The sequence below is a fragment of the Pan troglodytes genome, chromosome 6 (genome assembly GCF_028858775.2).
Source record: "Pan troglodytes isolate AG18354 chromosome 6, NHGRI_mPanTro3-v2.0_pri, whole genome shotgun sequence".
NCBI classification, from domain to species: Eukaryota; Metazoa; Chordata; class Mammalia; order Primates; family Hominidae; genus Pan; species Pan troglodytes.
Window position 1 is genome coordinate 165,494,371 of NC_072404.2, and position 24,228 is coordinate 165,518,598.

At 40.2% G+C, this 24,228-nt stretch overlaps 1 protein-coding gene across 8 annotated transcripts in view; it reads left to right on the forward strand.

Annotated features, from left to right (window-relative positions):
- The window catches only part of GIMAP8 (GTPase, IMAP family member 8), a 43,462-nt gene extending 39,153 nt beyond the window's left edge, over positions 1-4,309 (forward strand). For 5 of the 8 annotated variants that reach the window (XM_063815810.1, XM_016945960.4, XM_054655300.2 and 2 more), the window contains one exon: positions 2,005-4,309. In XM_063815810.1, coding sequence (XP_063671880.1) covers positions 2,005-2,693 — 689 coding nt within the window. In that variant the 3' untranslated portion in view covers positions 2,694-4,309. The remainder of the gene's footprint in view (positions 1-2,004) is intronic. The other 3 variants (XM_063815813.1, XM_063815812.1, XM_063815814.1) reach the window with 1 other exon arrangement.
- The last annotated feature ends 19,919 nt before the right edge of the window (positions 4,310-24,228 follow it).

Sequence of the window (24,228 nt, forward strand, 5' to 3'; positions counted from 1 at the left end):
TAAAATATACAAGAACTTTTTATTTTCTAAAAGGCATAGAGAAGATAAAAAGGACAGGTCTCCTGTTCCTATGTTAGTCTGCTTAGGATGACAGCCTCCAGCTCTATCTATGTTACTGCAAAAGACAGGATTTCATTCTTTTTTATGGCTGCCTATTATTCTATGGTGTATATGTACCTGTACCTAAAATAAAAGTTGAAATGAAACAAAAAAGAAGTTGAAACTGGCAGAAAAATAAAGGAAGAATAGGTCTGTTCTATGGACTAACTCTTTTCTCTTTCTTTGCTTCTCAAATTGTACTGAAGTTATAGCTTTTCCATGCGCATTCTCTTGAACCGGTCTTTAATTTTTTCACGATCTTTACTATCTCTTCAACTGGATAGTGTGAGTGTCTTGAAGAAAGGAGCTGATGCTTTCCAACCCTTTGTTTCCCCACAGTGTACTGTTGCCCAGAGCTTGGCACACTGCTCTCTTTACTACTTAAGGACTCCTCATCCACTTAGTGCTACAGGTTCAGTTGACCTATGCTGAGGTCCTTCCCATTCTTACTCATCCCGTTTTTTTTTCTGCTTCAAACATCCTCACCCAGGAAGAAGATAAAACCCAAAGGAGCATATTTTCTTACTGAACCCTCCTTTAGAAGTATAGATACATGGGAAAGTCAGGAGAGGCTTTGTGTAGAAAGCCCAATTTGAAACAGGTTTTAGAGAATGGGTAGGGATTAAATGGCTGAGCAGAAAGCTGGAAGATATTCCAGACAGTACACCAGCAATTTGAAGCAAAGAGGTAGGACTAAGCATGTCACTTGTTAGGGGACAAAAAAGAATAATCTTGGTGGAGATGGGGGTTCACAGCTCTAAAGGACATCTTCCAAGAACATTGAAGATTAAGGCATTGAACATTAAGAACACTGAATTAGAGAATATGGGATGGGGAGTGGGGCCGGATTTCAGAGGTACATGAGAAACACACCCTCTGTAGGTACAGAAGTAGGGACTGAAATATATGACAAATATGGGAGTGTTGGAAGATTAAGCTATTGTTCATCTGCTGGGCATAACTATGAAGTTGAAGTTTCAGCATAAACAGGTTAATAATTTCCCCTTGAAGGAAGAGCATGGGATGTGCTTTCTTCCTCCTTTGCATTGAAGTAGATATTAGCTATTTGATATGAAATTCATAATGGAAGAGAACTATGAAGAGACTTGAATGAGCACTGGACTGTCACAGTGCAAGTGCAAAAGCATATGAACAATCTCCAAAGAACGCATATTGTAAGGTCTCTATGTGTCTGTAAATTCCATTTATAGGGAAATTCATTCTCTTTCTCCATCATGGACACCACACACCCAACAGTGTTACTGGATATTCATTATTATAACCATGCGGTTTCTTCTGACTCATCAGTGAAAGGCAATTAAGTTCAATGTGGTTTTAATGAGAAATGAATTTTTACATGTCCTAACTAAGGAAACTGGTAATCTATCAGTGATATGTAGAGTTTCTTTTTCATGAAAGTCAATTTTACAGAATAATTCTTTAAATACTGTAAGGAGATGTTGCTATAGTTAGCAGTAGTTGGGAGTGAGAAGATGTAGTTGTAACAGGAACAGAAGACAAAGGGATGAGATGTGTAGATGGGACCCAGCTGAGGGGAGCAGAGAGTAAGAAGGCCAGGGGACACTCACAGGTGCCAGGGAGTCTGGAAGGTGCTGCAAAAAGGGAGCAGAGCCGATTCAGTGATAGGAACAGTGCCACATTGGTGGATGAACCCTGGACGCAGACTGTATGTAGTCGAAGTCCTGCCATGAGTCCACAGAGTGAGTGAACTGGGCCAAGTCATTCCCGTGTTTGGAGATCCCCCTGCTTGGGTGAGAAGGAGGCCTTGATGCTGTTTGAACATCCTGTTTACTTTAGTGATGTAATCTTGCTTCATGGGATAACTTTAAAATCCAATTTCAGATCAGCCCATGGTCACGAATCTTTCCCACTTTCCTTTGACAGAAACCCTAAACATTGTCCTTGTGGGGAGAAGCGGGACTGGGAAGAGTGCGACCGGGAACTCTATCCTGGGGAGCCTCGTTTTCACCTCTCGGCTCCGGGCCCAGCCAGTCACCAAGACCAGCCAGAGCGGCAGGAGGACATGGGACGGACAGGAGGTGGTGGTTGTGGACACTCCTTCCTTCAACCAGATGCTGGATGTCGAAAAGGACCCATCCCGGTTAGAAGAGGAGGTCAAGCGCTGTTTGTCCTGCTGTGAAAAAGGGGACACATTTTTTGTCCTGGTGTTCCAGCTGGGACGATTCACTGAAGAGGACAAAACAGCGGTGGCGGAACTGGAGGCCATCTTTGGAGCAGACTTTACGAAATACGCGATTATGCTGTTCACCCGGAAGGAAGACCTAGGGGCGGGGAATTTGGAAGACTTCATGAAGAACTCAGATAACAAAGCCCTTCGGCGCATTTTTAAAAAGTGTGGGCGGCGAGTTTGTGCTTTTAACAACAAGGAAACAGGCCAGGCCCAGGAAACCCAGGTGAAAGCTCTTTTAACAAAGGTCAATGATCTGAGAAAAGAAAGTGGGTGGTCCGGGTATCCCCATACACAGGAGAACGTCAGCAAACTAATTAAAAATGTCCAGGAAATGTCCCAAGCCGAAAAACTCCTTAAAAATTTAATAGGTATTTTACAATAGGTAGCCGAAGTGCCTGGGGTCTCCTCAATTAGAGACACCCTCAGGTTGGGGGGAGGGGCGGGGCATGGTACAACCTGTGGGAAGGGAAGCGGGTTCATGGCTTTGAGGGCCTGAGAGGCAAATGCATCCCGCCTTGTGATGTATCAGCTATTTGTAGATAAATAAATTGCAGGCGGGGGCGAATAGTAGGGTATTATAAAGGAGAAAGAAGATACAAGGTGGTGAAATCTGGAAAAAGATTTCAGACATTAGGCTGATAATAAGTGGTAGAATCAAGTCACAAGAATCACCTCACCTGTGTAGGTAGGTTGGAATCAGGATAGACACTGTGATCAAGGCTGAGGCCACCTGGGATGAGAATATAGATAGTCGTACAACAACCCAGGGGATCCAGATACATGAGACCAGGGCAGCATTCAGCACACTCCTGGGCATGGCAGAAGTAGGAAGCAGATTCCAGAGGGCCTCCCTGTTGTCCAGGGCTGTTGGCTCCCTGAGCTCTCCTGTCTCCTTTGGGATGCGACTTAGGGCTAGAGTGTTCCTTTCTTCACACGTTAGCCATTCCTTACGGTTCTTCACGTTCCACGCCTAGATGTGAAGTGGGACATAGTCTTCCATTGCTGGCTGTCCCTGAGGAAACAGACATGAGTCTTGGAGGTTCTGAATGATTTTATTGCTAATTATCACAGTGACATAGACTAGAACAGAAATTAGAAGCATAGTAAGATTGCCAAAATCAGAGAATCTTGCAAAGTTCTGTAATTCTAAGTGTTGTTCTAGATTTCCTCTAGAGAAAGTTATTAGAATCTCCATTGCGTTTCTCTTTCTCCCTCTCTTTCCCTTGAGGTTAGGAAACAGGTTAAAACTCAGAGAACTCCAGTAATAATGGTTTAAAAACATCAGGGGCTTCCTGTATCTCCTGTCAGGAAGCCGAGGAATAAGCAGGCTGGGGCTGGTGGGCGTCAACATCCCAGTTTTGTTCTATCTTTGTGTCCCACCTGCACTGGGATGTGGCTTCTACACTCGAGTTTGCTTCTTGGTTTCAAGACAGTGGTGTTCTTTCCATAGCTGAGCAGATTATTTTGAGAGGTGGGTGATATGTGAGCGAGAAATCTGGAACCTTCTTCTGGGTAGATACAGGATAAGATAGATACAGGGTAAAATGTTGAGCACTTTGTACATGCTTTGAGAGCATAATCTTTGTCATCTGTTTTTTTCCCCTAGACAATATCAGGTTACCGTCAACATTAATCCATTTAAAAGGACATGGACTGTTGCCATTAATACTTTTGGATTCCATATAACCCTTAACACGATAACTTCTAGAAAATGTGTGTGCCATAGACACAAAGAAGGGAACAATAGACACCAGGGTATACTTGAGGGTGGAGGGCGGCAGGAGGGTGAAGATTGAAAAGCTGCCTATTGCGTGTTATGCTGGTTTCCTGGGTGACAAAATTACCTGTACATCACACACCTGTGACACACAACTTACCCATGTAACAAACCTGTGCATGTACCCCTTGAACCTGAAATAAAAATTGGAAAGTAAAAAAAAAGTGTGTAAATATATTTAGTTGAATCAAATAATAAAGATGAATCAGATTATGAATTCACATTCTCTTTCTGATTTCTATTTTTATGATTTAGGGAAGGAGCATACCTTCATGAAGAGACAATTGAGATGTTTAGATACCTGGACTCAGGCGAGGTTTTTGTATCTTTGGTGCCTGAGGACCTTCATTTAGACTGGGTGACAGCCATTTGTGTGGCAGGTCCCTGACAGCTCAGTTATCTTTCACTCTGGACATCTAAGTATAGCAAGGACAAATAAATGTAACCAGTATTAGAACCAGAAACATGGGAGGAATAAGGTCTGAAAGGCATTTTGTGCTTCTTCCCTGAGCTTCCCTTCTGCTTGAAGGCAGAAACAAATCCCAGTGTGCTACCTATGGCTGAGCAGGTGACACTGGGAGCTGCACAAGGTGGGTGATGTGTGGGCTAAGCAATGTGGCATCCTCTCACAGGCTGGCTCTAACATACCTTGCTGTTTTCCTTCAGGTCCAAGTCTGAACGGGGCGACAATACTGCTGTGTCAGTTTCTCTGAGAAGTACATGCCGAGAAAGAGTTAGGAGCGCAAGAGGTTTATTTATGGGGAAAGCTCATGAAAGACAAAAGAGGGAAGAAGCCAAATTGGGTAGGGAAAGCCTTCAGACTGTCATTTAGACTGGACACTTGCAAGAGAAAAGTGGGGAGGAGCTGAGTTGGGCAGGGAGAGCCTGGCAAAGCCCAGGCCAGCTCAATAGGGAATTCTGGGGCAAAGACAGATCAATAGCCAAGTCCTGCATTGGACAGACACTAGGAGCTCTGCTGTGCTCAGCTTTAGGCTGGGGACTGGCTGGAGAAAGCATGGCTTCAGCTCAGAAGCTCAGGTGGGGCCTGACAGTGTTGCAGCTGGAGCTGAATGGCAAGTTTCTTCTTGAAGTGAAAGCCTTCAAGAGTGGCATCCCTTCCTCATTGCCATAATTGGCGGACATCCTCCATGTCTCACTGAAGACCCTCCTTGAGCTGGAAGTCCAGAACTGATATTCTACTCTCTCAAACATATGTGTCCTACCAAGGCACACTATCATGCTGGCCACCTATTGCTTGTCCTGCCTCTTCAATGTGACATCATTGAGGTAATGTGCTAGTTCTCAATTGGAAACAATTTTGCCCTGTAGAAGACATTTGGCAATTCCTGGATAAATTTTTTTTTTTCTTTTTTTGGAGACGGAGTCTTCCTCTGTCACCCAGGCTGGAGCGCAGTGGTGTGATCTGGGGTCACAGCAAGCTCCGCCTCCCAGGTTCATGCTATTCTCCTGCCTCGGGCTGCCGAGTAGCTGGGACAACAGGCGCCCACCACCACGCCTGGCTAATTTTTTTTAAAAATTACTTTTAATAGAGATGGGGTTTCACTGTGTTAGCCAGGATGGTCTTGATCTCCTGACCTCGTGATCTGCCCGCCTTGGCCTCTCAAAGTGCTGGGATTACAGGTGTGAGCCACCACACCCAGCCTCCTGGAGAAATTTTTAGTTGCCACAACAGGGAGTGGGTGCTACTGGCATGTGGTAAATAGAATCCAGGGATGCTACTGAACATCCTAAGATGCACACGACAGTCCCCCACAACAGAGTTATCTGGACCAAAATGTCAGTAGTCCCAAGGCTGAGAGACCCTGATACAGTGGACCAATGTGATAGACTGCAGGATGTACAGATGGTCCAGACCTCTTTTGGTTAGAGAGTGGGAGAGGTAACTTCTAAGGAAATGTTTTTTGCCTATTTACAGTGCCTCTGTTTTGCTAATGCACTAAGAACATGCTTATTTTTCACAAAGCGTCATCCAGCACCCCCAGCCTCCTCTCCTTCCTCAGAGCAATCCTTTTCACTTCATTTCTCTCTTTTCCTGCACTGAGCAAGATTTACTGAAGAACAAGGCTTTTGTGATGAACTTAGCATAAAGAGTAAAAAAAAAAAATAGTTTCGTGATTCCATGACGACAGAAAGTCCCATAAAATTTGGCTAAATTTCTGCAAGGGAGTCAGCTAAGTTGCTGACATGATCTGTGAAGCCTGCCAGCAAGCTCACTTCCCTAGAAGAATCCCCAGGCCACTTGGCTATGAGCCTCTTCTCCTCCCTCAAATGAAGCATCCACCTTTTCAGTAAAAACTCTCTCCTTCCTAGCCCATCCTTACATTAGCTTGTTCCATGGGCCCACTGGTCCAGCCTCTACCACTAGCACACTATCATCCTCCCTAGCAGATGAAGGCATCGGCAGGCCCACCTCCCATTCTCCCATGAGAGGCAGCTTGATGTTCATGAGAAACCTCCGTGGCCTTCACTCTTGCACCTCTGTATTTCTGTGAATACACACAGAATGTGCTCAACAGACTGGTGTAAAATCTAGTTGTGAACAGCATGATCAGCATGATACATTTTCCTCTAGCTACAAACAGTTCCTGTTTATTGCTCTTCACTTCACATCGTCCTCATGTATGTTGGTGGGTGGTAGTGTGGTGGGCTTGCGTTTCCTGACCCACAGATTATAGGGCAGCGTGTAGGCTAGACTAAAAGGGGTCAAGCCAGGGCCAAGGTGTCATGCCTAAAAGACCCTCTGGGAATATATTTGTAATTTGTCCTTCGAAAATCATCAGTAACCTGAAGTTTAAAATGACATCATGTCGACAATAATTATGAATGTTTTCCTAGCTTGCAACCCACCTGCTCTTGCAGCACTATGGGCTGCCAGCATGTTCCTGTTTCCCTCAATTTATTTCTGAGGTTTCCCAATGGATGAGTTACATTAGCTACCGAAAATTTCTGTCACTTGTCACGTGGTGTTTATCTTGGTTTTACTTTTGTCCTGATCCAAATCCTTCTCCACTGGGTGCTGCTTACTAGGCACTGTTAACTACAAAGCATGCCTTTCAATCCTGTTGGCCACCACAGCTTCAAGTCAACACTGCAAGGTCTACTGGGTATTGGAGCATGCGCTAAACACCTTTGGTCTTTCTTCTATTTGTGTTTTCACTGGGTAATGAGGTTCTCACGGGCACCACCTTTGGCTCCACTGGCTGTTCATCCCTTCCTTCCTGGGTTTCCTGTTTTGCAAATGGTGCCATAATCTGTCCAGTTGTCCATGCCAGAAGCCTTGACTCTTTCTTCCAACAAATAACAAAAGAGTTGTGTATTATAAAGGCTTCATATCTCTCTGGAGCATCCACTTTTTTTTCCTTATCTCTACTCGAGTTATGGTCACCATTGTTTCTGGACTGGATTGTTGCAACTGTTTCTTTGGATTGAACCTGTTTCGAGGCTTGCTTCTCTCAAATTACCTTTCACACTGCAACCATAATGCTATATATTTATAAGACAAATATAATTGTGAGATGATGTCAGTGGGAATAGCAGAATAATGTCCTCCAAAAATCTCCACAAAGATAGAGAACACTGTCAAAAAATAGTCAGAATCAACTTTTTTTTTTTTTTTTTTCAGAACTCTGGGTATCAACCCAACGCTTGAAGCAATATTGAGAGTGTTCATTCAAGAAAAATAGTAAGAATAGTGAGTTCTGTCATGTTTCAACTTGCCCCTTTCTCATTACCTCCAACTCTGTGGTAACCTTGAAAACCAGAAAACTAAAATCACTACGAAAACTAGCAGCCTGGAAGCCACTGAAGGGAGCTGAATGGAGTTAGAGCCCCTTAAAAGTCCCATTTCTAGAAAAATGTCATTATTTGACCTGTCTAGTGGTGCCCTGGGAGATCCCACTTGCAACTCAGGAATGGAAAACCAAATAGTGTATTTTCTCATTTCTTAGTGGGAGCTAAGCTATGAGGACGCAAAGGCATGAGAATGATATAATGGACTGAGGAACTGGGAGGGGGGCAGATTGGGAGGGGGATGAGGGATAAAAGACGACACTGGGTCCAGTGTACTCTGCTTGGGTGACGGGTGCACTAAAATCTCAGAGATCACCACTAGATAACTTATCCATGTAACCAAAAATCACCTGTACCCCAAAAACCATTGAAATAAAAATTAAAAAAGGAACAAGGTAATGAAAAAGAATAAATATAGTACTAATTTAAAAGAAAGAAAAATCCTGAGATCCTCCCCACTGTTTCTAAGAGTCCTCTTTTTCCTCAGCCTTTTCTCTACCTCCTCAGTCCTACAGAATTATGCACTGTTTCTTTGTTGGTGCAAAACTCCAAAAGCCTAAAATGTGGTGTTTTTACTGTTACTTAAAAAAAAAAAACACACACACCCTGGTATTCACACACACAATTATTCCTATTCGACTTTTTCTTTTTCCTGTTGTTTTAGTTTCAGGAACTTTTACTGGAGGTTCTACAGAGAACATGCAGAGTCAGCATGCAGCCTTCCTTCCTGATTTTGATCACTCTTCCTTTTGCTCCTTCCTCTTTTAAAAAAGTGTAAGACGCTTTTATTTGTGTCTTGAGAGACTGTTCTTTAGTGGATAATAATATCTCTGTTTTAGTCTGTCAAGCTTTGGTTAAAAAAACTCATTCCTACCCCCTTCTACGTTACATTGAAAGGTAGAAAAAGTCCATTTAATAAACATTTAAAAACCCCACATATTCAGAATATTGGATACATTATAAATGATCATCAAGTATGGGCATAAGAATGTTTAGAGTACCCCATCAGGTTTAACAAGAAGATATATTTATACTGATTTCTGGCATTCAATTTATGTTCTTTAAATACCTAAAAGACTCATTTCTAAATCTTCTAGCTCCTGGAGAAGGGCTGTCTCTTTTTGAATTTTCTCCAGCTGCTTTTTTTCCCAGCTGTTTGCCGGTTGCTGCTTGTTATTTCAGTTGTTTGATTGTTTTCAGTTTCTTAGGTTCTCATGTTTTCCCCGCTATCTTAAAATCTCTTCATGTTGGCTGACAGAAGATATTTTGGGGTGTGTTTCCTGTTTTGCAGCGACTGGCCTCATGCTTCCTTTGTTCTTAGCGGATGTTTTGGGAAATGGCTTATTATTTGCCCTTGTAGTTTCATATTCTCTGCGGTCCCTCCTCATGTAGCTTAAGATCAATGACTTGTTCATTTCTTCTAACTGGAGTTCTAAAAGTCATTGCAATATTGGCTCCTCACAGGGTACTTAGAACTGCTTAATAAGTTATTGATTTTATTGGAAATACTATGTCCAGAATTTTTCGCTAAGGATTTCTGTATTTGATGGCATGATATTCTTGTGCAGGATAGACCTAGTATAATGGAAAATCTCGCACCCATTATTAACACATAACCTGGGGGCACATGTAGTAGTTGTTGCAAGACAGGTTCAGTATGCAAGTATCAGTCATGTATCACACCATATTAATAGAATGAAGGACAAAAATTGCATGATCATCTCACTGGATGCAGAAAAAACATTGTACAGCTCTTTATCTGGGCACCAAGCAAAGTATGTAAAATTTGAAGCCATAGGTTTGGAAATAAGTTTGTGGTTTTTAACATCCCACAATTTTTCCCCTTGATTTCCAAACCCCATACAGTAGTAATATGTATGAATACAGTGGTAATATGTATGAAGACTATAGTAGACTGTATTACAAGAGCCAGTTCCAAAGTCAAGTTTACAATCACACAGCAAGTAGAGAATTGCTGCTTTGACAAGAGTTTTCCTAGAGGGCCCAACTCATTATAAATGGGATCACTCTTCAGTATTTACATTATAGCATTTTATTTGTTGCAATATAGAAACAGGTTTGTTATTGACAGTAGGAAACTATGGTTTTGTCGACATCTGCACTACCTATTACCAACTCACCAGTAGCTTTTAGATTGTATTTTAGTTCTCACTACTAATGTTACTTTGCCTCAAACCAGGAAACAGGTTCCTTCTCTTGGGTTCCTAGATCTCCCTACACCCATGTGTAGGTAGCCTGCCTGGGGCTTCCTTTTTCCATATTATAAGCTGTCTGGAGTAGGTCTATTTTGGGCAGATTCCGGCTAATCTTTCCTCTTCAGGTTTACTTTTCTCAGTCTAATGTGGTATGGATGTTAGCTGAGTTGTACTGTGGGCTCATGCTACTCCATTTAGAAAGAAAATTTGGGAAGCCTCATTTTGAACTTTGATTCTTGTTGTGTTCTTCACTCCAACATCTTAGGGGGCTCTGTGTGTTGGATGAAAAGGTGATCATTTGCCCAACCGACTCCATTCTTTATGTATATATGCTTTTTTTTTTTTTTTTTTTTGAGACGGAGTCTCGCTCTGTCGCCCAGGCTGGAGTGCAGTGGCGCGATCTCGGCTCACTGAAAGCTCCGCCTCCCGGGTTCACGCCATTCTCCTGCCTCAGCCTCCTGAGTAGCTGGGACTACAGGCGCCCGCCAACACGCCCAGCTAATTTTTTGTATTTTTAGTAGAGACGGGGGTTTCACCGTGTTAGCCAGGATGGTCTCGATCTCCTGACCTCGTGATCTGCCCGCCCCAGGCTTCTAAAGTGCTGGGATTACAGGCGTGAGCCACCGCGCCCGGGGTATATATGCTATTATTCAGAGCTATGGAGGAAAGAAGGGGCTCATCGGCACTCTGAATCGAAACAGTAACACCTGGAATGTGAACAGTGGTTCGAAAAGTATTAACATGCTTACTTTTTGGAATTTCTAAGCACATGAACATGGCTAAATTCTGTTGGAGGCACCCGTCTGTCCTCAGGCGAAATTAAGATATATTTGGTTATAAAAGAGATGCCAAGAGAAAAATAAAGGTAATATTCAGATTCAGATATTTTAAGAAAATGGCTTTGCATAAATCCAACAACATTGCAAGCCCAGATTTTGTCTAAGTGTATCAACAGTCATGCCTGGTAGGGCAGGCAATCTGTTTTTCTGTTTCACTCCAAGAACATACCAAAATATTTCAATCACATCTATCTTCCCAAAACCTACTCTGATATTAGCTTAACATGACAAACGATTTCCCCTTTTAATGAATGAACGAATCACCTCTAGCTACTACTAACTCTTAGTACACAATTTTTAAAAACAGTCTCTGGGGCTTCTGATATTTGTTTTAAGTTTTAATCATTAATGGATGACTGTTTCTGAAAATCCACTTTTCCCCTTACATTTGTGAGATAAAATAAAAGAGACCGTAAACGTCAGATAAGGTTCAGCCAGAGAATTATATTCTGTACAAATAATGGTATAAGAGCAATCTTTGGTTGTTGGGGCAGCTGCAACACAGCACAGTTGTTACCTTCAACTTCCTTTGTAAAAAAATAAGTTTAAGTGTAAAAAATATATTATGACTTTATGATAAGGAAGGCTGGGGACTCTTTTCACATCTAATTTTTGAATAAATAATGTATTTACATGATTCAAAAAACAAAAGAATATGAAAAGGCAAATTTAAGATGTCTTGATTCCACCTTGCCTGCCTGGTTCTCCCACAGTTTTCTAAAGTAACCATTGTTTCTTGGGTATACTTACATTGTTTCTTTCTAAAAATGTAAACAAATTGCAGTACACGTTCTTAATTCCTTTCTTTCTTTCTTTTTTCGGATACAGAGTCCCCTCTGTCACCCAGGTTGGAGTGCTGTGGCATGATCGTAGCTCACTGCAGCCTTGAACTTCTGAGCTCATGGTCCTCCTGCCTCAGCCTCCAAGTAGCTAAGACTACCAGCAAGTGTCTTCATGCCCACCTGGTTAATTTTTTTTTTTTCAGAGATGGAGGCAGGGAGGGTCTCACTATACTGCCCAAGCTGGTCTTGAGCTCCTGTCTTCAAGCAATCCTTCCACCTCAGCCTCCCAAAGTGTTGGGATTATAGTTGAGCCCATGTGCCTGGCCATAGATTCTTAATTCCTTCTCTCTCTCTCTCTCTTTTTTTTTTTTAACATAAAAGGTAGCATACTGTTTATATATATGGCTCTATGTCTTGTTCTTTTCACTTAACAACATATCATGGGGATTGGTCCATCTCAGTATCTAGAGAGTCTCCTTATTTGTTTTATACAACGATATAGTAGTCCTTTGTGTATCAATACCTGCATTTGTGTTAACCCATTTCATTTGGGATATTTCTAAAACTTTGCAGTTTCAAACAGTACTTCATTGTTTGCTATTATTTCCCTCCACATTGGTTATGCCACTCTGTGTTTTCACTAATGAAGTGTAAAGGTGCATGTTTGTTCTCATATCATGGGTTTTGAAAATCTGATGGGGAGAAATCATATCTCAGTGCAGTTTGAAATTGCATTTCTCTCCATGTGAGTGAGATTAAGCATCTTTTCTATATGTTTAATATCAGTTTTTTTCTGTTAAAATTTTTTCATATATTTTGTCCATTTTTACAATGAATTGTTGGACTTTTGCATCTTTACAATCAGCAAACTTTATTTTTTAGAGCAGTTTTAGATTCACAGCAAAATTGAGTGGAAAGCACAGAGTTCCCAGGCACTCCCTATCCTCACACATGCCCAACATCCCCAACTATTGACATCCAGCACCACAGGGATACACTGGTAACAAGCAGTAAGCACAGCCTGACACTCTACACAGTAAGAGCTTAGTCACTTGTCTATTCTACGAGTTACAAATATTATTTTTCAGGTTGTCATATTTTAGTTTGTTTTTGTTATGTAGAAGTGTATCACTATTACATAGGCAAATTAATCAAATTATGTGTATGTCTGGTTTTTGAGTCATGCCTTCCACATGTATGGATTTTAATGGAATTGTTTTCTGTTTCTTTCTAGGACTTAAAAAAATTTTTTTCTAGCATTTAAATGTTTTATTCATTTGTAATTCATCCCGGCGTTTATCAAGCAATTCTTCTCCCTTGCCTGCATAAACTGTTCTTCCAGCTACTAAACAATTGAAGAGGAAGAGAATATCTTAATAAAAAATATTCTAGCTACTTAACAGAAAGGACATGTGAGAATACGATATCACCATTTTGCAACATACAATAAGGTAATGGATCTATACAATGCTCATGAATAACTGCTAACATAAAAAGAGAAAAAGCAAGGCATCAAGTGCCCCCAATGGAAATATACAACATCATCTATGAGTAATATTGTAAAAAAATTGAACTTGATTGTGACCTCTCTGATCAAATCAACCACAGCTAAATTCCAGTTTATAAAAATGTATGAGACTGAGGAACATGGCAAGTGATATTAAACAGAAAAATTCAGAATGGAGAAAAATCAATAGTACAAATTATATGGTATTTTTAAATGAATACATTGGAAGAAAAGAAATGGGGAAAAATCTTTTGTTTCATGCCATGATAGAGTAATGGGAATTGTTATTTACCCTCCTTCCATAAACAACCAGAAAAATGGTAAAATATATAAAGGAACTGTTTCCTGACATTGGACAATAGGCTGCTCAGGACTGATTCATGAGATAGGTCAAGTGGGTGGAAAATGAAAATAGATGTCAACTGAGATTTCCACAAAAGAATAAGAGATCAAAAATAGTAAATACTTGGATAAATATAAAATATTCTTTTTATCATTTAAAATTTCTTTAGAAGATAAATGATAGATTCTTGAAACCATTTTCATTGAATGTACCTTTTATGTAAATGTAAAATGTTTGACAGCAATAATGCAGAAGGTAGAAAGAAGGGAGTGAAAGTATAATATTATAAAGGTCTTATAGATGAAGTGACATAATATTTACTGACGGTAGAATGTGATGTTACAGAGAATAAAATAAGGTGCAGATAATAAAGCAATAGTGGGAATAAAATGAAATTTTAAAAAGTTGCCATAAAAGGCCGGGCATGGTGGCTCATACCTGTAATCCCAGCACATTGGGAGGCCAAGGCAGGTGGATCACCTGAGGTCAGGAGTTTGAGACCAGTCTGGCCAACATGGTGAAACCCTGTCTTTACTACAAAAAACAAAAAACAAACAAACAAAACAAAAATTAGCCTGGTGTGGTGGCATGCTCCTGTAGTCCTAGCTACTTGGGAGGCTGAGGCAGGAGAATCGCTTGAACCCAGGAGGCGAAGGTTGCAGTGAGCCAAGATCGCGCCACTGCACTCCAGCATGGGTGACAGAGCAAGACTCCACCTTAAAATAAACAAAAAAGTTGGCATCAAAAAGAATAGTTGGAACAAATAAAAACAAATAGCAAAATGATGGATTTAAACACAACCATATTGATAATCATATTAGATGTAAATTTCTAAATGCTCCAATTATAAGACACATTGTCAGATTGGATAAAAAAGCAAGACTTCACTGTATGCTATCTAAAGAAAAGTCACTTTAAATATAAAAACACAAATGGGTTAAATGTAGAAGAACTGAAAAAGATATACATCATGCATACATTACACATACAAAAACGGCAATGGCTATATTAGTTATCAGACAAAGTGGGCTTTAGAACAGTGCTATCTCTTCATCAGGCATAAAGAAGAACACTTCATAATAATAGTATAATAATAATGCTACAAAATTAGTTCATCAACAAGACAATAATAATGGCTGTGCATCCACCTAATTAATAACTAACGGCTTCAAAAAATAACAGAACTTCAAAATTCAAGAAGTGAAAATTGACAGAAATGGAGAAACAGACAAATCCGCAATTATAGTTGGAGATTTCAACATGCCTTTCTTAATAATGTATACTGTTTCCAAACATCTACAAGGACCTTTTTTTCTTAAGATTGAGCACAGATGACCAAAGAGAACTGTGTTTCATAATTCAGATTCCTGCACACCAATCTTTGACATGAGGTTTCACTTCCCAATTTCCCATACTCTTATTACTAAGTAGGTGGGTTGGGATCTGAAGAGATGCATGAAGGGACAGGAGAATGAACCATTTTAGATTAGGGTTCCAGATCTTGCACAATGGGTGGCTTTGTTTATGCATCTAAGCTCCCTGGGCCTCAGTTTTCTCCTCTGTTAGAAAATAATAGTACTCTCGCATCATTGATGCAAAAATCCTCCATAAAATACTGGCAAACTGAATCCAGCAGCACATCAAGAAGCTTATCCACTATAATCAAGTGGGCTTCATCCCTGGGATGCAAGGCTGGTTCAACATATGGAAATCAATAAACACAATCCATCACATAAACAGAACCAAAGACAGAAACCACATGATTATCTCAATAGATGCAGAAAAGGCCTTTGACAAAATTCAACAGCCCTTCATGCTAAAAACTCTCAATAAATTAGGTATTGATGGGACGTATCTCAAAATAATAAGAGCTATCTATGACAAACCCACAGCCAACATCATACTGAATGGGCAAAAACTGGAAGCATTCCCTTTGAAAACTGGCACAAGGCAGGGATGCCCTCTCTCACCACTCCTATTCAACATAGTATTGGAAGTTCTGGCCAGGGGAATTAGGCAGGAGAAGGAAATAAAGGGTATTCAATTAGGAAAAGAGGAAGTCAAGTTATGCTTGTTTGCAGATGACACAATTGTATATTTAGAAAACCCCCTTGTCTCAGCCCAAAATCTCCTCAAGCTGATAAGCAACTTCAGCGAAATCTCAGGATACAAAATCAATGTGCAAAAATCACAAGCATTCCTATACACCAATAACAGACAAACAGAGAGCCAAATCATGAGTGAAATCCCATTCACAATTGCTTCAAAGAGAGTAAAATACCTAGGAATCCAACTTACAAGGGATGTGAAGGACCTCTTCAAGGAGAACTACAAACCACTGCTCAATGAAATAAAAGAAGACACAAACAAATGGAAGAACATTCCATGCTCATGGGTAGGAAGAATCAATATCGTGAAAATGGCCATACTGCCCAAGGTAATTTATAGATTCAATGCCATTCCCATCAAGCTACCAACGACTTTCTTCACAGAATTGGAAAAAACTACTTAAGTTCATATGGAACCAAAAAGAACCCACATTGCCAAGACAATCCTAAGCCAAAAGAACAAAGCTGGAGGCATCACGCTACCTGGTATTAATTATTCTTACAAGTTTTGTGGAATCCACTATTGAAGGCATCAGGGCCTGGGTTTTCTTTGTAGGTAATTTTAAAATTACTAATTGAATCTATGTGTTATATGTCTCTAATGTACTATGGAAGTAGAAAGCCTGTCAGTGGTTTTAGATCAAACTTTGGTCACATTGCTAACTCCTCTTTTCTTCCTGTTGATTGAATGGATTTTGTAGAGGTTTATTTTCCCCTTTTTATTGTTATTTTTTGTATTACAATAAGAAATGGCTAAATAGGGACCCAGGTAGCAGTTGACATTGTCTTCCAGGTTATTATATTTATGGAAGACATTGTCTTCCAGGTTATTTATATTATAATATAAATATAATTTATTTATATTATAATGTAAATATAATTTATTTATATTATAATATAAATATAATTTATTTATATTATAATATAAATATAATATATTTATATTATATTAATTTATTTATATTATAATATATATAATATATATATAATATATATATAATTTATTTATATTATAATATAAAAATATATTTATATTATATTAATATTATAATATAAATATATTATATTTATATTATATTTAGTGGAAGTCCTTGGTCTTCCACTAAATGCAAATGTGTTATGCTTGTAAAGGATAAGAGAACTGCTGAAGATCAGTTCCAAGATGGCCGAATAGGAACAGCTCCGGTCTGCAGCTCCCAGCGTGATCGATGCAGAAGATGGGTGATTTCTGCATTTCCAACTGAGGTACATGGTTCATCTCACTGGGACTGGTTGGACAGTGGGTGTAGCCCACAGAGAATGAGCTGAAGCAGGGCAGGGCCTTGCCTCACCCAGGAAGCACAGGGGTTGGGGGATTTCCCTTTCCTAGCCAAGGGACACCTTGAAAGACTGTACTGGGAAAATCAGGACACAGCCAGCCCAATACTGCACTTTTTGAATGGTCTTAGCAAACGGCACACCAGAAGATTATATCCCATGCCTGGCTCAGTGGGTCCCAAGCCCATGGAGCCTTGCTCACTGCTAGCACAGCAGTCTGAGATCGAACTGCAAGGTGGCAGCCTCCTGAACAAAAGGCAGCAGAAACTCCTTTTCTGCAAGGACTTAAACGTCCCTGTCTGACAGCTCTGAAGAGAGCAGTGGTTCTCCCAGCATGGTGTTTGAGCTCTGAGAATGGACAGACTGCCTTCTCAACTGGGGCCCTGACCCCGTGCAGCCTAACTGGGAGACACCTCCCAGTAGAGGCTGACTGACGCCTCATAGAGCTGGGTGCCCCTCTGAGATGAAGCTTCCAGAGGAAGGATCAGGCAGCAATATTTGGTGTTCTGCAATATTTGCTGTTCTGCTGCCTCTGTTGGTGATACCCAGGCAAACAGGGTCTGGAGTGGACATCCAGCAAACTCCAACAGACCTGCAGCTAAGGGACCTGACTGTTAGAAGGAAAACTAACAAACAGAAAGGAATAGCATCAACATCAATAAAAAGGACATCCACACCAAAACCCCATCTGTAGGTCACCATCATCAAAGACTAAAGGTAGATAAAACCACAAAGGTGGGGAGAAACCAGAGGAGAAAAGCTGAAAATTCTAAAAACCAGAGGGCCTCTTCTCCTCCAAAGAATCACAGCTCCTCACCAGCAATGGAACAAAGCTGGACGGAGAATGACTTTGACGAGTTTACAGAAGTAGGCTTCAGAAGGTTGGTAATAACACACTTCTCCGAGCTAAAGGAGGATGTTCGAACCCATCACAAGGAAGCTAAAAACCTTGAAAAAAGAGTAGATGAATGGCCAACTAGAATCAACAGTGTAGAGAAGACCTTCAGTTACCTGACAGAGCTGAAAACCATGGCATGAGAACTACGTGATGAATGCACAAGCCTCAGTGGCTGGTTCAATCAAGTGGAAGAAAGGCTATCAGTGATTGAAGATCAAATTAATGAAATGAAGTGAGAAGACAAGTTTAGACAAAAAAGAGTAAAAAGAAATAAAGCCTCCAAGAAATATGGGACTATGTGAAAAGACCAAATCTATGTTTGATTGGTGTACCTGAAAGTGACAGGGAGAATGGAACAAAGCTAGAAAACACTCTCCAGGATATTATCCAGGAGAACTTCCCCAACCTAGCAAGGCAGGCCAACATCCAAATTCAGGAAATACAGAGAACATCACAAAGATATTCCTTGAGAAGAGCAACCACAAGACACATAAATGTCAGATTCACTAAGGTTGAAATGAAGGAAAAAATGTTAAGGGCAGTCAGAGAGAAAGGTCGGGTTACCCACAAAGGGAAGCCCATCAGACTAACAGTGGATCTCTCAGCAGAAACCCTATGAGCCAGAAGAGAGTGGGGACCAATATTCAACATTCTTAAAGTAAAGAATTTTCAACCCAGAATTTGATATCCAGCCAAACTAAGCTTCATAAATGAAGGAGAAATAAAATGCTTTACAGACAAGCAAACATTGAGAGATTTTGTCACCACCAGGCCTGCCCTAAAAGAGCTCCTGAAGGAAGCATGAAACATGGAAAGGAACAACTGGTACCAGCCACTGCAAAAACATGCCAAATTGTAAAGACGATCTATGCTCGGAAGAAACTGCATCAACTAACTGGCAAAATAACCAGCTAACATCATAATGTCAGGATCAAATGCACACATAACAATATTAACCTTAAATGTAGATGGGCTAAATGCCCCAATTAAAAGACACAGACTGGCAAATTGGATAAAGAGTCAAGACCCATCAGTGTGCTGTCTTCAGGAGACCCATCTCACATGCAGAGACACACATAGGCTCAAAATAAAGGGATGGAGGAAGTAATACCAAGCAAATGGAAAGCAAAAAAAGCAGGAGTTGCAATCTTAGTCTCTGATAAAAACAACTTTAAAACAACAAAGATCAAAAGAGACAAAGAAGGCCATTACATAATGGTAAAGGGATCAATTCAACAAGAAGAGCTAACTATCCTAAATATATATGCACCCAATACAGGAGCACCCAGATTCATAAAGCAAGTCCTTAGAGACTTACAAAAAGATTTAGACTCCCACACAATAATAATGGGAGACTTTAACATCCCACTGTCAATATTAGACAGATCAATGAGACAGAAAGTTAAGAAGAATATCCAGGACTTGAACTCAGCTCTGCACCAAGCAGACCTAATAGACATCTACAGAACTCTCCAACCCAAATCAACAGAATATACATTCTTCTCAGCACCACATCACACTTATTCCAAAATTGACCACGTAGTTGGAAGTAAAGCACTCGTCAGCAAATGTAAAAGAACAGAAATTATAACAAACTGTCTCTCAGACCACAGTGCAATCAAATTAGAACTCAGGATTAAGAAGCTCACTCAAAACCACACAACTACATGGAAACTGAACAACCTGCTCCTTAGTAACTGCTGGGTACATAACGAAATGAAGGCAGAAATAAAGATGTTCTTTGAAACCAATGAGAACAAAGACACAACGTACCAGAATCTCTGGGACACGTTTAAAGCAGTGTGTAGAGGGAAATTCATAGCACTAAATGTCCACAAGAGAAAGCAGGAAACACCTAAAATTGACACCCTAACATCACAATTGAAAGAACTAGAGAAGCAAGAGCAAACACATTCAAAAGCTAGCAGAAGGCAAGAAGTAACTAAGATCAGAGCAGAACTGAAGGAGACAGAGACACAAAAAACCTTCAAAAAATCAATGAATCCAGGAGCTCGTTTTTTGAAAAGATCAACAAAATTGATAGACCACTAGCAAGACTAATAAAGAAGAAAAGAGAGAAGAATCAAATAGATGCAATAAAAAGTGATAAAAGGGATATCACCACCCATCCCACAGAAATACAAACTACCATCAGAGAATACTATAAACACCTCTATGCAAAACTAGAAAATCTGGAAGAAATGGATAAATTCCTCGACACATACACCCTCCCAAGACTAAACCAGGAAGAAGTTGAATCTCTGAATAGGCCAATAATAGGCTCTGAAATTGAGGAAATAATTAAGAGCCTACCAACCGAAAAAAGTCCAGGACCAGATGGATTCCCAGCCAAATTCTACCAGAGGTAGAAAGAGGAGCTGGTACCATTCCTTCTGAAACTATTCCAATCAATAGAAATGGAGGAAATCCTCCCTAACTCATTTTATGAGGCCAGCATCATCCTGATACCAAAGCCTGGCAGAAACACAACAAAAAAAGAGAATTTTAGACCAATATCCCTGATGAATGTCAAGGCAAAAATCCTCAATAAAATACTGGCAAAATGAATCCAGCAGCACATGAAAAAGCTTATCCACCAAGATCAAGTCTGCTTCATCCCTGGGATGCAAGGCTGGTTCAACATATGCAAATCAATAAATGTAATCCATTACATAAACAGAACCAAGGTAAAAAAACCACGATTATCTCAATAGATGCAGAAAAGGACTTTGACAAAATTCAACAGCCTTCATGCTAAAAGCTCTCAATAAACTAGGTATTGATGGAACATATCTCAAAGTAATAAGAGCTATTTATATCAAACTCACAGCCAATATCATACTGAATGGGCAAAAACTGGAAGCATTCCCTTTGAAAATTAGCACAAGACAGGGATGCCCTCTCTCACCACTCCTATTCAACATAGTGTTGGAAGTTCTGGCCAGGGCAGTGAGGCAAGAGAAAGAAATAAAGGGTATTCAGTTAGGAGAAGAGGAAGTCAAAGTGTCCCTGTTTGCAGATGACATGATTGTATACTTAGAAAACCCCATCGTCTCAGCCCAAAATCTCCTCAAGCTGATAAGCAACTTCAGTGAAGTCTCAGGATACAAAATCGATGTGCAAAAATCGCAAGCATTCCTATACCCCAATAACAGACAGAAAGCCAAATCATGAGTGAACTCCCATTCACAATTGCTTCAAAGAGAATAAAATACCTGGGAATCCAACTTACAATGGATGTGAAGCACCCCTTCAAGGAGAACTACAAACCACTGCTCATGAAATAAAAGAAGACACAAACAAATGGAAGAACATTCCATGCTCATGTGTAGGAAGAATTCATATCATGAAAATGGCCATACTGCCCAAGGTAATTTATAGATTCAATGCCATCCCCATCAAGCTAGCAATGACTTTCTTCACAGAATTGGAAAAAACTATTTTAAAGTCCATATGGAACCAACAAAGAGCCTACCTTGCCAAGACAATCCTAAGCCAAAAGAACAAAGCTGGAGGCATCACGCTACCTGACTTCAAACTATACTAGAAAGCTTCAGTAACTGAAACAGCATGGTACTGGTACCAAAACAGAGTTATAGACCAATGGAACAGAACAGAGCCCTCGGAAATAACACCACACATCTACAACTATCTAATCTTTGACAAACCTGGCAAAAAGAAGAAATGGGGAAAGGATTCCCTATTTAATAAATGGTGCTGGGAAAACTGGCTAGACATATGTAGAAAGCTGAAACTGGATCCCTTCCTTACACCTTAGACAAAAATTAATTCAAAATGGATTAAAGACTTAAATGTTAGATCTAAAACCATAAAAACGCTAGAAGAAAACCTAGGCAATACCATTCAGGACATAGGCATGGGCAAGGACTTCATGACTAAAACACCAAAAGCAATGGCAACAAAAGCCAAAATTGACAAATGGGATCTAATTAAACTAAAGAACTTCTGCACAGCAAAAGAAACTACCATCAGAGAGAACAGGCAACCTATAGAATGGGAGAAAATTTTTGCAATCTACCCATCTGACAAAGGGCTAATATCCAGAATCTACAAAGAACTGAAACAAACTTACAAGAAAAAAATCAAACAGCCCCATACAAAAGTGGGCAAAGATATGAACAGACACTTCTCAAAAGAAGACATCTTTGCAGCCAACAGACACATGAAAACAATGCTCATCATCACCGGTCATCAGAGAAATGCAAATCAAAACCACAATGAGATACCATCTCACACCATTTAGAATGGTAATCATTAAAATATGAGGAAACAACAGGTGTTGGAGAGGATGTGGAGAAATAGGAATGCTTTTACCCTGTTGGTGGGAGTATAAATTTGTTCAACCATTGTGGAAGACAGTGTGGTGATTCCTCAAGGATCTAGAACAAGAAATACCATTTGACCCAGCCATCCCATTACTGGGTATATACCCAAAGGATTATAAATCATGCTACTACAAAGACACATGCACATGTATGTTTATTGTGGCACTATTCACAATAGTAAATACTTGGAACCAACCCAAGTGTCCATCAATGATAGACTGGATTAAGAAAATGTGGCACATATATACCACAGAATACTATGCAGCCATAAAAAAGGATGAGTTCATGTCCTTTGTAGGGACATGGATGAAGCTGGAAACCATCAGTCTGAGGAAACTATTTCAAGGACAGAAAACCAAATGCCACATGTTCTCACTCATGGGTGGAAATTGAATAATGAGAACACTTGGATACAGGGCGGTGAACATCACACACTGGGGCCTGTCGTGCAGTGGGGGATATGGGAGGGATAGCTTTAGGAGAAATACGTAATGTAAATGACGAGTTGTTGGGTGCAGCATACCAACATGGCACATGTATACATATGTAACAAACCTGCACATTGTGGGCATGTACCCTAGAACTTAAAGTATATTTTAAAAATAAGAATATATAACAATAAAAAAAGAGAACTGCTGATGCCTCTTTATATTTCCAGATAGTCATTTATAATATTTCACAGCTTAGAAATGTGTCATTTAAATACTATTTTCAAATTATCTTTCTTCATAACAAACAATTAAAAAACATTGAGCCTGCTCCACTGTTTATTAGCTATGTAAGTTTTCAGAACTTCATTGTTAGGACTTAGAAAAGTAGCAACACACATAAGCACCTGTTCCAATTCACAGCAATTTTTATTTTGTTTAGCTCACGTCAGAGTCCAAAATGATAATGATTGCACCTCTGAATAAGGCACTGGTGTGGGTTTGGAGACTCAGAGGAAAACCCTTCTGCCTCATCTCTGGGCCAGCACCAACTGGAAGAGGGACCAAAAGAGGAGACAGAGCACAGTTGAAAGCAATCTCCATGGTGATATTTCTTCTTGGCCCTGTCTGTCTCTTTCAAATTTCTTCTGAATACTTTAGCAGATGCAAAGATGGAGACATGGGCCTTGTAGCATAACCTTTCTAGCCTGTGATATGACCACAGCTTTAAGTGATGGGTAAAACAGAATGGGGAGGAGGTAAGGCAGGAAATGGCTGTGGCTGAGGCAGGATGCATTTGTTTTTTAAATGAATGAGTGAATTTACAATAAATCATCTTATAGCTCATTTCTTGAGGATATAAGGGATTATGGGAAACAGAAAAAGAAAGGGTGTTAAATTGAAAACAAAATGAGGAAATTAAGATAATAGTGGAAATTGCACAAACCTAATTATAAATTCTAGAGAGAGGGTAAGATACTGAATGCTATCTGGTGGCTATGGCAACCTCTTAATTATTTCCCCAATTTCTGTTCTGCTAAGCATCTTTTGCTTCCACCATTAGTATTATGGAATGGCGAAGAATTCAGGAGTGTATAAGCAAATCCTGGGTTTTAGAGGGGTGGGGCTAAAAAGACTGTGTAGGCAAGTATGGAAGGAATCTAGGATGTGGTGAGAGTAGCAGAAACCTATGGAAGAAAAATACCTGCTTCCTTGCTTCATGCTTCATTGGCTGTTCTGTGCCAAGTAACAAATAAAGCTGGTATCTGTAACTGTCTGCACATTACTCATATGACCACAGGGACTCAATAGCACTGGGAGAAGAGGGCTTGTACTAATATTGCTCCCTCATGTCGGACTCTTCAAGAGAAGTCCCAGGACTGTTCTGTCCCTTGTGGCCTCCCTTTGAGGATTATTGTTCTCTGCACCACTTTGTAGGTTTATAACTATGTTCTGACCAACATACCACCTTATAGGTTTGTAACTATGTTCTGACCAACATCTGAGAAGTACTGTGGGTAGGTGGGCCAGGGCTCATGATTTGAGA